The sequence below is a fragment of the Tetrao urogallus genome (genome assembly GCF_951394365.1).
Source record: "Tetrao urogallus genome assembly, chromosome: 12".
Lineage (NCBI taxonomy): Eukaryota > Metazoa > Chordata > Aves > Galliformes > Phasianidae > Tetrao > Tetrao urogallus.
Window position 1 is genome coordinate 8,560,984 of NC_136825.1, and position 15,108 is coordinate 8,576,091.

The 15,108-nt window shown below is 39.5% G+C and overlaps 1 protein-coding gene across 2 annotated transcripts; it reads right to left on the reverse strand.

The window, feature by feature from the left end:
- Positions 1–153: 153 nt before the first annotated feature.
- NAE1 (NEDD8 activating enzyme E1 subunit 1) lies at positions 154–12,142 on the reverse strand (the record flags this gene model as incomplete). 2 transcript variants are annotated; one of them, XM_079541608.1, is made up of 20 exons in its annotated part: positions 154–263; positions 1,227–1,276; positions 1,348–1,462; positions 1,854–1,946; positions 2,944–3,026; positions 3,997–4,040; positions 4,383–4,458; positions 4,917–5,050; positions 5,145–5,204; positions 5,790–5,881; positions 6,896–6,959; positions 7,213–7,275; positions 7,788–7,897; positions 8,195–8,304; positions 8,681–8,760; positions 9,067–9,138; positions 9,738–9,768; positions 10,679–10,739; positions 10,833–10,936; positions 12,087–12,142. In XM_079541608.1, the coding sequence occupies 20 exons, from the start codon at positions 12,140–12,142 to the stop codon at positions 154–156; spliced, it is 1,608 nt and encodes a 535-aa protein (XP_079397734.1). The 2 variants fall into 2 exon arrangements, with proteins under 2 accessions (XP_079397734.1, XP_079397733.1); XM_079541607.1 differs by having other exon boundaries at positions 10,679–10,765; positions 10,829–10,936.
- Between the last annotated feature and the right edge of the window lie 2,966 nt (positions 12,143–15,108).

The window sequence follows — 15,108 nt, forward strand, 5'->3', positions numbered from 1 at the left end:
CAAACAAACAAACAAAAAAAAAAACAACAACAAAACATGACAGCCAAGGAGTTCAGTGTGCGGGTTCTGCCCGACGGCCCGCCCCGTGGCGCATCAGCGCTGTGTACGGAGCGCTGCAGCACCGCTCGGCGGCAACGAGCGGATATGGTCACCCTACAGCTGGAAAGTGGCTGACGTCTGTGACATCCCGCTGTAAATATAGGTGTTGTTAAAAATCACAAACTGCCCCGTGATGACCTTAATGATCTCCTGAGCAGCAGCTCCTATTAAAAAAAGAAAAAAAAAAAGCAAAAGGTCACGTAGTTACAAGATCACTTGAAGCCCCACAAAGACAAGATTTTCACCCTGCACGCTGACCCCAGCTCTGAGAGCTCTGACAGCCTCAGCTTTGCTGCACACACGTCTCCAGGCACGGATCTACACAGCAGCCATGTACAGGCATACACAAACACACACAAGTTGTGATCGCCGAAGGACTGACATCGGAAACTCCTATTTTTCGAGTTCCACTCAAATATGTCAATTCAACAGTTACAGTGTAAAAATAAAGGGTCACTTCACTATCAACTTTATGCTCCACTGTAGGAAGAACAAATTTTGTGATTTCTTCAGAAAATAAGTATCTTTACATACTTCCCTAAAGCACCACACATACCCACTTCTGCTTCATCAGAAGTTCCGAATCTACACTGCATTTAAAGTAACCACTTCTGGTACTGCATCACATCAATCAGAAGATCACCCAGAAGTGATGTACGAGTCAAAACATTTTGTTTAGATAATTCAATCTGCAGGTATTAAGGTGAATGGTAATGGTTATTTATATTTAACCAGTACTCAACACAGAACTAACTCTGTACACATTTTCCTCTAAAATTGCATAATTAATTTGGTATTACTATGAATATCAGATTTTAAAATTATTTTAAGTAATCCCTTAAAAAAAGCCTTTTTCAGTCAATTTAAAAAAAAAAAAACCTTCTTCTTAATAAACTGTAATCAATCCATCTGGATTGTTTTTAGTTTACTTGGTTTCTTTTACTGACTCTAAATCATTGCCAGCAGGAGTCATAACTAAAGAACAAAGGACTTTGTCTACAGTCCATGATACCAGTATTAGCTCTGACAAGCCCATGGCTTAAACAGATTCTGAAGGAAAGGAGGGAGGTACAGCTGTAGTTTGCTTTGTTATTTAGGGGGCCTTAGAAACACAACAGCATTCTTACCTCCCATGAAGGCAGCAATAGCATGTGGTTCAGCAGCTCCATAGCGACAACTGGACAGCAAAGTAACAGTTAGTATTTTCAGGTCAGTTTTACAAGGTGGCTCTTATGGTATTATACTTACAACTCATGAACATAGTCATCTTTCACCACTACAGACAAACCGTGCTCTTGTAAGAAACTAGTAAGACATGACTTCAGTTTTCCAATATCATCTTCTACCTGATAGTTGTAGACACCTGGAAAATAAATTCACCATTCTGTCATAGAACTATAATACTATATTCAAAATTATTGGGGTTAAAACACAGCTTAACTAGAGATTTTTCAGAAAAAGAAAAGAAGCCAACTAATATTAGCAATAGTAGACTAGCATTTAATCATTCTATTGGTGCTCCTCTTGATAATAACAAATTGCTGTGAAGCTAAATTAATTCATAAACCACTTCAGTTGTATCAATTTAGATAAATCCCTTAAATTTCCCCCCCCAAAAAACATAATTTTTGCATTATTAAAGTTGCGTTAATACAAAAACAACAAGTGCCTTACATGGAGTTTTTACCGAGTATTGTATTAACTACTGGACTTTTATATTTATAAAAGCACTAACATAGCTTGTATAAACATACCTGGATATCTACCATGCTGCTTATAAAATCTATCAACAGCCCGTAGCATCAAGTACAACACTACTTCACTGTCCGGGTTATCCATGTTAGAAACTGAAAACAGCAAGAGAAGTGGTTAGCTGGTATTACAAGGCAAAAGGCAGGGTCTTAATTACCCGAAATCAAGTATTTCCCTTAGATACATTTTCTGTTGTAAGCAGAAATCTTGAAAATCTTGTCACTGGGAATATAAATGGGTCAGCTGATAGATTTCATGTGACAAAGTCATGCTGTACATATTTGATATAAACTCTGTTCAGTGAAGATATTCATGTTTTAACTGCCAGCTGCTGTGTCAGTTGGGATACTCATAAGCTGTAGTTTCAGGCTTTGCAATGCATGTTTCACAAATAATAATGTCAAATTATAGAACACACAGGTCTTTAACACACAGTTTAGTAACCTAAGCAATAACTGCTTCTTAAATTGCATTAGATACTATCATCTAATTCAAGGAGCTTTTACCAAAATGAGGAATACTGCAAAGCTTACATATGCATTTAGTTTATACATGTGTGTAACTTTTTGTCCAGAAGCCTTAGAGGACTTGCAAGGCCTTCATCTGAACAAGTTTTAAGGTAAAAAATTTCCAGTTTTTTTTTTAATTTATGCAGGTTCCAAAAATATATAATGAATTGTTATAAAGTAACTACATTTCTATTTCATTTATATCTACATATTGAAAACCTAAACTGTGAAAGGCTGAGATAATTATTGCTAAATCTTCGGTCAGGCAAAAGCACCATTCCAGCTCAGTCAGAAATAATTGATACACAGAAAAGAGAATTTTAAAGAAACAGTGTTTTATTTACGTGTATCATAAATAAAACTTGAAATAAAGAATAAACCTACAGTGATCTGTAAGGTCATCTTTGAACTTTTCAAAAATCAGAATTAAATCAACATTCTGGAGTTGACAAAACAATTCCAATGGATGGCAAATTATAAATCTGCATAAAGAAATAGTATGTGTAACACATAATTCACTTTGATCACCAAACCATTCATGTTGAAAAAGCAATTAAAGTATGTGTCAAGGAGGAGTACTTACTAATTTCGTCCTTATTAAAAGTGTTCAAACCATATTCTTCAGACAGAGATCTACATCTCACTACACGAAGAAAAGCTGAGTTGCTGCCTAAGCAGAAGGTGCAAAAAGAAGAGCATTGCTTATTGAATGTGTCAACAATTACTGAATCTATGAATGCATATCTCTGACTTGTTAAAATCAAGGAGTAAAACTGTATTGACGCTTCTGTTTCTTCTGGTAGCTCAAACTACTAAGTATTAGAGAACATTTACATCTATGATTTACAAGCACTTAAGACCTATTTTTTGCTTATTTGGTTCTGGATTCTAAACATAACTGTTGTGTTAATGTAACAGCCCACAGTGTGTGCATCTCCTTTATAGTAATTTACCCACCACAGCCATCGGGTTCACGTTGCCCTCTTCCATGCTGAAAACAAACATGGGTTCTCTATTATCCACTATAGCTGTACTGTTAGAATCTGAATTGAGAATAAGCAGTAAGAAGGTTCTCCTCCAGCATTACTGCAACAAACCAACCCAATGTGCAGTTACTACCCAGAACTCAAAAAGCATAGCAAAAGATCAATCAGTGCAGCATGCTCTTGGTGGCATGCTTACAGGAAAATTTTCCAGTTGCAAGATGATTCAGGCTGCTGTGTGGTCACACATGCATACTCAACACAGAAGACCTGAATTGCCATGAGCAGTACACCTCCCTACTCCTCCCTACATCCCTGTTTTATCTTTACAGACTACAAGAAGTTTACAGAGCTCACACTCTAACATTTGTACTGCACACGAGCAATGAGGTATTTAATCACAGGAAGCAGAGGCAACCTGCTGCCTGACATTTGGACCTGAGAAGTACTGCATCTGTTTTAAAGGCAGTCCTTGTAGACTCACTACTGAAACATGCTAACATATTACCTCCACTGAAGATGAGGGATGCAAATGCTCAGCAAACACTTGGAAAGCTCAAATATTGAGGTAACATTTAGTAACTCCGTGATCATCCAAACATTTCTGAATATTTCATTATTTTCATAATCACTGCAATGGAATCCAAGCATACTCACAAAGTAATTTCAGTTCTCTCTCCGAAATTGATTCGGGCGCCTAGAACAGAGAATATACTTCTCACAGTACACACAGTGGCCAAACACGCCATGTTTTCAGAGACATTAACACATTAGTTGTAAAATAACTATTTGCTTTTGTAAAACAAGTTCTTTGATCGGTGAATAAGCAGGCATCTGTGTATTTTGGTTTTATTTTATAAGACTAGGCCAAAAGTGATAGATAAAACAAACCACAGATAATAAACATCATTAGAAATCACTTGGGCACTTTCAAAGAATTATATAATTAAGCTCTTATCTGTCTCTTTTGGCTTAGAGCTGTACAGAACAAAAGAAAAATATTTATGTCCTGTTAGAAATGCCATATATTTGTAGTTACCTTTCCTAGGGACTGTAACAATTTAGCAGCATGGCTACCCACAGCAGCAATATCCCTCTTTGCTTTTTCACGGTACCTGTCAATAATAAAATAGTCTCAATAATAACAGCATAAAACTATGATCTTAGACCTTACAGTGAAGACCATTTCTTTTTGGTTTATATTACAAAGACAAGACAAGGCACCACAAATACAAGCAAGCTACCTAAAGGCCATGCATGTACTTATTACCTCTCTGTACAACTGCTTGTCAGAGCTGAGCTGCTGATGTACACACTACATGCATAACCAATCTAGAAATCTATCAGTGCAAAAAGCATTCTTATTCCAATTGTTTGTAATACTATTAAATTTTAGAAGAGCAGCTGCAGATAGGAGTAGACAGACCAAGTCTGCAGGCTTTCTTATCCCCTTCTCACCTTTGACGCAGTTTTTTGTTTGTTTCTTAAATACAGATCTGAACTAATGAAATAGAGATGAAATAGACATGACTTGTTATTAAAATGATACAACCACAAAACAGAGGATACTTACACATTTTGTAATTTGATAAATTTACTGGAGTCTGCTATCATATCAGGAATTGTGCCCCTGACAGGTAAGCATCCTTGCCCCTCATTTGCCACAAATTCCTTCACAGCTCGAACCAGAATCCAGAAGGAAGGGGACTACAAACGCACAAGAAAGTTATCTACATTTTAAGCATTATTTATAGTGTTTTTTTTCTGCATTTAATGTACCAAACCTTTAATTACTCATTACCTGTTCTGTGAGATTTATGCAGCAATCATCATTGAAAATCTCTTCAATACACTTTGGAATCTGTAAAAAACATTTGAATTTGTATTAACTTGATTTACCCTCTTGAATCACCTCAATATTCATCACATAGGTGATCCAACTCCAATGAGCTCAGAATGTGTTTAGTCAGAAATCCTTTGCAAGCCTCCACTTCTTTTTGGAAAAAATACTGTAGCCAGCAGCGTTGATACAGCACAAACTTCAAGGAACACTTTCTGAATCCTAACACCACACTCAAATTAAAGATCATCCCCACCAGCGACTGCTAACTCTGTATAATTAGCAGTCTGCCTTTTGGATTCTCCTTTGCAGATTAAAGCTGTAGAAGTTTGAGAGGAACACAACAATGAGCTCTGGTTGTTGTCTTACTCCTTCAAGTCATCAGGAGGGCAGCTTCCCTTCAAGAACAAGCAAATCAAGAGTTTGCATAAGCTACAGTCACTTAGTCCAGGTCTATTCTACTGCACATCATTTCAATTTTACAATTGTACTCATCCTCTTTTACCTACATATCCATGTTGCATATGGAACCTCTGTGCTACAGTGAATGTTCTGAAAAAGTAAGGCATTTCATACTACTTCAAATTTAGTGTACATTTATTTCACCTTTGTAGTATTTAATGCTGCGTTCACATTTTTTATAGCTTCTTCAAAGTTTTCCTCATCTTCTGGAGTCCCACTTTCATTCTTTAAGATACCTTATTGAAGAAAAAAAACACACATCACAACATCCCAAATAACATCATTTCTGTCTCACCAACAGAGCAGATCGGTACTGTATGTATCTGAGGCATAAAAACCTCAGTAGCAAAAAATGAAGTTATCCATCAAAACATACTGACAGAACTAACCACATATACATGTGCTGATGTTAAACAGAAGTTATTTACCACAAGAACAACAATTATTTCTGTGAGAAAAATAATTAAGTTAATAATCACAAAATTAAGGTAGATGCTGCTTAAAAAGAAATTAAATAAGACATTAAACTCTCCCTCTGATCTTGTCTTATTTTTCTGCTGTTTGTTTTTTTTAAAGGTAAATACTTATGAATCCAGACAACAATTTCAATTAATAAGAGTCCAGTAAAATACTAATTTAATCAAACAGACACTACAGATGAAAGTGACAGAACCATTCTTAGCAACAACTTACACGTAGGTCATGTTTAAGTGAGAAAACACCATTTCCCAACATTTAAGACAATGTATTTCTAGATGTCAAAAACGCCTCATTAATTTTATCATCTGCAAAAGATGTTCGACTGGAACACCTGTGTAAATGAAGCCTGTTCACAGACTGCAGTATATTCAGTAGCTCCATAATCTCTCTTGACCAGTAATTTAGGACTGCAATGCTTACCAACAATTTGGACAGCCAACCAACAAAGTGCTTTCAGTCAGTAGCAAAATCAATGTCAAAAGCCACTTTCTTCTTCACATTTGCAATGTTAATATCAACATTTTCAGCAGGATTTTCTCAGTGCCTCTCCTCCCACCCAAATTAAAAAAAGTGTTTACTCTTATCTTAAACAGTAAAAAAACACTGTTAAACTGTATTTGTAAGCAAATCAAGGTATCTTAAGATTCATCTGTTTGAAGCAAACAGGTTGCAAAAAGATCACACTGTACAGACCAGCAGACTTCCATAAATTAACCTTGAGAGAACTTGCACATTTCTACAGTACAGAAAATCAACTCCTAGGATATTACCTTGCCGGATCAGCTGTCTGAAGGCTTCTTTCTCTTTGTAACTTTTAGGCAACTGATCACTTTTCTAAATTTAAAAGCAAGACATTTGTATTAAAGATACTTACTAATATCTTCATTGCATACAGACTGCTAAATTCCACGAGTCTGACCAAGTTCACATACACTTATTTGTATTTTAATTAGTAATATTTTTATTATTCCATCTTGCTACAACCTACCAAAACAATAAGCTAGTTTAGAACAGACAACTCTGTAGAAGTGGAAATACATAAAAGCTATAGAAATAGGCTAATAACTTGTCCAGTTTTGCATTATACCTCGTTGAACCATTTTGTTAGATACTTGGCAACAATCACAATCCATGGAGTGTGGCTGTGGTCCTGTAATTGAAAAACATAGAAACTACTGTCAAACTTAGAAGACACAAATCACAAACTTACTTAAAATGTAAACTTTAATATTTACTACTTTAAATATGCCATGTTTCACATTTTCATTCTGGAATAACATTTCCTAAACACTGTAACACAAACTATTCTTCCTTTGTCTTAAGAAAGTGTGGCTGAGCTAAGTGAAACTTTTCTGAAGTGGAACTCCTACATGCACAAACAGCCACACTGCAAAGCTCTGCAGCAGAAAGGAAGTCATAATCTGTCTTCTAACAAACTGCCCATGAATGTTCTTTATTTCCTAAGATCTGCTCCTTGCTAGAGATTTAAATACAGGCAGTAACGGCCACACAATAAAAGCAGTGCCTTGTGACTGATTTACTGTCACCGCTATTTAAGTAAGTCTCACCACCAAAAAAAAAAAATCTGCCAAGAGATATTCTCACAGAATCCCCCTCTGTGTCAGCATGTCTTATGGAACACACTGCAAACCACATACCAACCTTTTTGTCCATCTGATCCAAGTCATAAGACTGAATGTGCTCTGTCAGTTCTGGAAAAGGCTTGTCCAGCCTCAGATCTTCTAATGCATTGTCAGGATGAGATTCAACAACTGTAAAAGAAGTTACACGATGTATTTCATTGTTCTATGTCCAACCTTCAACACAAACCTATACATCAAATGCAGTGCATCACCTGCAAGTTAGCTGCTTGATTCTCAAAGTGTTTTGTGTACATTAATTTTAATGTAATTGAAACCTATCTATTGCAGTCCATAGTTCCGATGAATTTTTCCATAGTATATTGGTAAGGAATTGCAAAATGTGAAACTTAAAGAAATGCTGAATATCTCACAAGTTTTTGACCTTACATATGAAAAACAATCTCAAAAAAATCCCAATTCTCTAACCTGGATGTTCTTTGATGATGACTCTCATATAACCAACCAGTCCATAAGTCCTACAGATCAGCAAAGGAATGTTAAAATTCCAGAGGAGTTCAGCTAAGCGTAGCACTGTACTGTAAGGAAAAAGACAATTTGTTTTTCAGATACACCAGAGAACAACAGTTAACTATGAAGTCAACTCTTGCACAAGCTACATACGTAAAAAGCTTTCTATGAAAATTCCACCATCATGATTCTAACACACGTAATTCATTCCCTTACAGAAAGGGATTTCACACAGGAATTTATCATAGCCTGATAATATGTTTATCCATTGTCTTATTTATTTTTAACTCCATTGTCACAAATGCTCTGAAGATTAATTAAGCAAAAAAAGGTCAACGAATAGTGGAAAAGACCTCTCCTACAGATATGCATAACTTCTACCGCTTTCTGGTAAGCAAGAGGGGTGGGAGGGCTGAGTATTAACAACTTTAGATGATTCTTTACCTTTCTGATAGTTGTGTTGCAACCACTAAGTTAAATCGATTAAAGAAGGAAGGATCATTGTCTAGAAGGTTTTCTGGACTCTAAGTAGTAGAAAAAAAAAATTGTCAGAAAACATGATAAAAATTTCTGGTAACAAAGTATTTTCAACTTTTAATATAAGCCATGAAGCAAGCACTACGAAGTGGTGATGAAATTACAAAATAATGCTCAAATACACAGATCTAATTTCAGAAATGTTAAGACCTTCTTCGTAACTCCTTATCGTGAACCTACTTAAACTACACACTGTATAGGCAACAGCTAGTTATTATTTCACAGTCATAATGCTGTAGCATCTAAGAAAAGAATAAATCCACAAATAATTGGGAAGAAAAAGAAAAACAAACCTCTTCCACAAAGTTTCCAGAAACATCACTATTCAATTCTTGCAGAAGCTCAGTAGCGCTCTGGGCACGACTCTGTTCCGGAGCAACGAAAACAAGTTTAGCTGTTAGAAATGCCATTTATGTAATACATAAGTACTACACTTGCTACAGGGTAAAGAGATTTCTTCATAAACTGAGATATTCCAAGCTTTGTTTATCTGGAGAAAAAAATACACTAGCCATAACAGTATACACTTATTTGACATTTATTTGTTAGTGATATTTCAAAAACAAAACAACTGCAAAGCTATTTATGAACTTCCAGGTTTGTTGGAGCATTTTTGGAGTTACTCAAAGCTTTTTTGTACTCTCCTGTTCCGCTGGTTTCAACCCCCCCCACCCTCTGCTCTAAGCATTACTCCTTCAACCACAATTCTCTTCCGCCTTAAACTTCCGAAGACATTCTCAACGAGACCTTATTTTCTTCATTCAATCTTTCCAGAACTGAGTTTATCTTCTCTCTTATGAAGAACTCAAAAACAAGGACAGGGAATTTTATTATACAGAGTTTTTTAACCTAATATGTAAGTTTTGGGAATTACTCAGATCTAGAGTTAGGAGTGCTTACTCAATACATTCGTTCTTCCAATAAACTTAGAGACATTTTTAAACGTTGAAAGTTACATCCTTACCTGACCAATGTGGCTTTTTTGAAGAAAGAAACTGAAAAGGAGACAAGAAAAAAAACACAACACGTGAATTTGTATTTCAAAGAAAAATAATATTAAAAGCCCCCTTCTGTACTGCAAAATATGTTGTTGACTCTCACAAACAAAGCTCCCATTGAAGTCTGCTTCTCTCCTCACTGCCTTTGTTTTATTTTCCTCATGATCAGCTGCTTAAGGAAAACTTCCATTGCCTGGCCACCAATCTGAAAATTAAGACAAGCCAAACCCCCCCAGAAGCCAGGATCATACTGCAGATTCATTTTCACTAGGCTCATTAAAGACTCATTAGTACTTACTTCTTCATGTAACAGAATATCCTTACCCCACAAGCAACCCCCTAGAAAGTCAGCTATGTGTAGCTATCTGCCTGAACTATAAGAGACACAATTAGTAAAGACAGATTATTTTTGGTAGGAATGCTCTGCAGATTCCTTATCCTATCCCCCAGCTGCATACCTTTGGAGCTATGAAACCTAACGAAGGATTATCAGCCATGGTTTCACTACAGCAAGCTAATGAAAATACATTTTGTCAACAAAATTACTATGGCACTGCAGAAGATAACCTCAACCACGCTGAGGTGAAAGCAAATCTTATTCATTTCTCAGCAACAGCTAACAAGTTATTTACAAACATTTCTGTAGTGAGCATACCACTGCCTTTATAAACCCAATGTATGAAGAAAATAGGTATGAAAACAGCAACCAAAGGAAAAAAGTTTAGCAGTAAATATCAAAGTGCTGATCGCATATTTGTCACAAACATCAGAAGCCATAGAAGACTTTGAGAAAAACACACAGGCTTAACAGCATGAATAATTTCATATAATTTAAAGAGCACAAGGATGGAAAAACTTATGAAATCCCATATGTTCCTCATTTGCATACAAACAGTAACAAACCTACTTATTTCCAACGTCTTCTCCAGAGACCCGATTCCCATCCACAATTGTAAATGAACCAATACCTTGGTGGGAAAAAAAAAAAGCGTGACTAACTAGATATTACATGAACCTACCAGCCGCATCACTAAGCACGCACACAGCTGCTACTTACTCACCAGGTAGCACTAGATTCTTGAGTATTTCAGTTCCTGTGGCCGTTGCGTTTATCACACAAACATGGGCTGACTCTAAAGCTTCTTGTCCATGGTCACCCCACAGTCTATATTGGAATAAAAACATAAACATTCTGCAAGTGTTTCAGTTCTGTTGGTAAAGTGAATGCAAAGAAATGAATAAACAAATTTAAAAAAAAAGAAATCAGCCACCACAAATGAAGGCTGGCATACTGCTTCCCATTAGCCGTGGAGAAGGGCCAACCAGCACCAGCTAAAATAAGCCTCCACTTTGAAAACTCACTGTGACAAACCTGAATATCTCTTAAAGAACAAAATCAGTCAGTGGCATTTCATTTTCTCCATCCTTTTCCCTTTATCATACAATCACACACACGTTTTTCTACTGTAACACACTTTTAAGCCATGAGTATGGGTCAAAACACTCCTCAGCAAAAGTTGCTGTTGGAAAGAAATATTAAAACAGAACGCTTTTTTTTTCATAGGTTCCTTTATAGAAGATACACTTCTACAGCCTGAGATGCTGGCAGACACCGGGTTGCACAGCAGCCGCGAAGCAGCTGCGGGGTGGAGGGGCAGCCAACGTCACGGCTTGCCTGGGGCACGTATGCAACCGTTAACACAGATAATGAAAGAAGCTTCTTTTATTCGCTTACGTTTAACGTCAGAGCATTAAAAACAAGAGGGAACCAGAACCATAACGCCGGCAGGTGGGACAGCCGCGAGCAAACGCAGAGCGGCAGAAACGCCCGTGCTGAAGCTGCGGCCGGGCAGCGCTCGCTCCGGACCGCCGCGCTGATGTCACGGCGCTGCGATCTCACCGCTCGGCAGCGCGCAGCACGCTTACTGAAGGGACGCGGAACGCATTACGGCTCCCGCTAACGATCTCAAGTTTTAGCAGGCACCTGAAGATCGGCCCCGGCCCCAACAAACCGCACCGCGGACAGGGGCCGCCGCTCGCTGGGCCCAGCCCCCATTCCGGGCAGCTCTTCCTCACGGCCGCCACGAGGACTCTCAGCGGCACGGGGCCGACCCGAGCCCCTCCCGGCAGCCGGCCGGTCCCGCCGCGGCGCTCTCCGCCCCAAGGCTGCGGGGAGGCCGCCGCCGGAAGACATGAGCGCGGCCCGAAGCGAAAGGCGAAGCCGGCACCGCAACAAGCGGCTCTCCGCGAGCGGGCTGAGGGCCGGCTGCGGGTACGGCGGCCCCGGCGGAGTCCCGAAGGCCCAGCCGCGCTACCTCAGCTGCCGGTCGTAGCGCTGCTCCTTGAGGCTGGCTCTGCCCGGCTGCGCCATGGCCGCACGCTCCTCCCAGCGGGCGCTGCGCAGGCGCAGCGGGAGCGTGGGGCGGGGCGGCCTGAGGAGCCCTGAGCGCGCCACTATCGTCTCTCAGCCCCATGTAGGCGGCGGGGCGGTGGGGCTGTGGGGCTTTTGTAGCGTCTGGTACCCGCCGTCACACAGTCCCAGGGACGTGTTGTCAAGACAGCTTGCACTGTTGCAGTCATTGCTTATCAATAGGCGGACAGTAAAACCCCAAATCTGCTGTGCTTGTACCTCTATGAACTTCTCTTACAAAATCTTTTCCATGTAAGATCAATCAACACAAGGACAAGACTGACACACCTGCCAACGTTTCTGTCAGTTCCGAGCAGCCCTAGCGCCGTGCCTGGCTCCGGCTCCGTCAGCCCACACAGGCCATCACACTGCCCAGCACTACACTTGGTCTGCTGTTTACCCCTGGCATACAGCATGCAGCAGTGCAATCGTAACGCAGAGCTATAAGCTTTGCAGATGACGTTTCAACACAGCATGGTGCTTCCTCTTTTCTTTTCCCATACGCTGTGCCCCCCCCCCCCAAAATTCCTTCTTATCGGGCTCTGTGTTGGCTCTCACAGTAAATCCTTCCTTCTGTTGACACTTGAGGAACTGCTGGAATATTTAGTGGGAACAGTCTGTCTTCCCAAACCAAAAATTGGCTCGTTCTGTACCTGCTGACTGCTATAATTACATGGCCTCCACTGGTCAGGCCATAAATTATAAGAATTACCCTTTCACACTTAGTTCCCTGTTTCTGGCATAAGGCAGCCACATACGTATGGCTTTAAAAGCCAAAGACAAGTTACAGCAAAAATGGTGTGTGGAGGCTGGGGGCTCCCCAGAACCAGGCACCACTTCCTCTTTTCTGCCCCACCTTGCCCAGTATCATCTTAGTACGACACCCATTAGGAAACTGGCAGCATCAGTAATGGCAATACAAGAAGAGAGATGAGCTGTCTGGATAAACCAGATACTCTCAAGAACCTGAGGTGTAGGCAAGCTCTGGAGTGATGAATGTTTTAACGCTTCATCTGCTCCTATCTACTGTATTCCAAAGGCTCTGGGGTGAGCAGCCTGTGTCCAAACTGATTGTATTCCTGTCATATTTTGTTCAAAAGCAATGACGCATATCTACTAAATTAAGAAGGCACACGTCAGGTTGTTCAAATGTGTGTTGCCACCATTAAAGATGCTCAGCAAAGAGAATTGCCAAGTTATGCAAGCAAATGCTCTTGGAATACCCTTCAGCCATTCACTTTGGAACACAGTGACTTTTCTTCCTTTTATGTTTCCTAAAACAGAGCTCCATCGCTCTACAGTGACACAGTAATATCTACTAAAAGCATTGTCCCCGAGTGACACAGTCTCCTTCTGTGAATATTTCCCAATGACACCAGATCTGTGTCACAGAGACAGCTCACCTTAAAAAATCAGTTTCTCAAATCTTCAAAGTTTTACGTGTTCAATTACAATTTGGCAACCTAATTTCCTTGTAGCTTTTTGACAGTAATGGTTAGTACTTACATAGCAATTTCAATAATGGGACCTCAAATTATTTGAAAAAAAAACAAAAACAAAAACAACTATTCTGTATTTGGGAACAGGAAATGCAAAGTGTCAGTAGTTTGGTATGACAATGCGGTGACAGGTTTAGAAGAAGAACCCATGTATTTGTCCTAGGCTGCTGCACTGCTCATCCATCATTGCTTCTCTTTTCAAGAGGAATAAAATGCTAGCTGTGAAGACTGAGGGAAGACAGAATTATTCTTTTGAGACCTCTTGAAACTTTTCACCATGGTGGATGGAATTCTGCCTTCCTATCATTCACTGCTGAGCAGAAAGTTTTGAGGTATAGTCAGAATCTGCAGGAAATCTGTGGAAATCAGGGGTACCTCATTTTTAGCTTCTCAATGGAGAAATCTACCCATTAAACATCTACCACTCTCTGCTTCTCAGTTCCTTAAGTTGGATTTAATCAGAGTGATGTAATTATCACTGGTAAAAACTAGTACTATTAAGACCATAATTTGATTACTACTGCAACTTTGAAAGTGACAAATGATATGCTCAGGGCAGTGAAAATCCACAATTAGAGGCAGTCAGTGTCAACAGGAATTGGGATTAAAGAATAATCCGGTATCTGTATATGCAGCGTATCATCCTAGCCTTAAGGAAAAGTTAATTTTTGCCTCCATTAAGAAAAAAAAAAAAAAAAGATGAGGGAAACACATTAAGTACTGCGTATATAAACAAATATATACCAGAGATATGGCTATCTTTATACCTGTTATTTCATTCAGTCTGTTTCTATCTTTCATGCACTGTCACTCCTCTTTTCACCTTTGCTAAGTCAGCTCTTTACACCCCGCTTAGCGGAGTCCACTTCCTGTCATGTTGTCAGCATGTTTTCTCTTTTCTCATTGTTTTCCCTTTGAAATACACATCTTTAGTGCTTTTGAACGTGAAGACATAAAAGGTGAAGTGTTGAGTGGTATCAAACACACATACACGTTAGGCCACTTTGATGCACTGTGCCCTGAGAGCATAATTTGGGCCTCAGTTTTCAAGTTCCTCTTGAATGAAGTGCTCCTTGTCTAAAATACAGTTTTCCTCTGGCCTCTCTTCACTAAGGTGCAAAATTCTTCTTGCGTTTCTTTTCACTGGCAGGTTGATTTCCCCACCACATCTATTTGTTATTTGCCTGACTGACCCTGCCTACATCTGGTTGCTGAATCAGAGCCACACCAGAAGAAGAATGAGAAGCATCATAGTTTTCTCCCAGCTGCTTTGTCCTCGTAAGCAGCCGAGCTTTTAACCCAGTGCCAGGGCAGCAGGACAAGTGCAGGCCATGTACTGCACAGACACACCTGCAGGGTCAGCACCTGCTGCCTGCCTGCTCTGCTCAGGGACCTCAGCACATCACACAAGTTAAACAGAAGTAAATG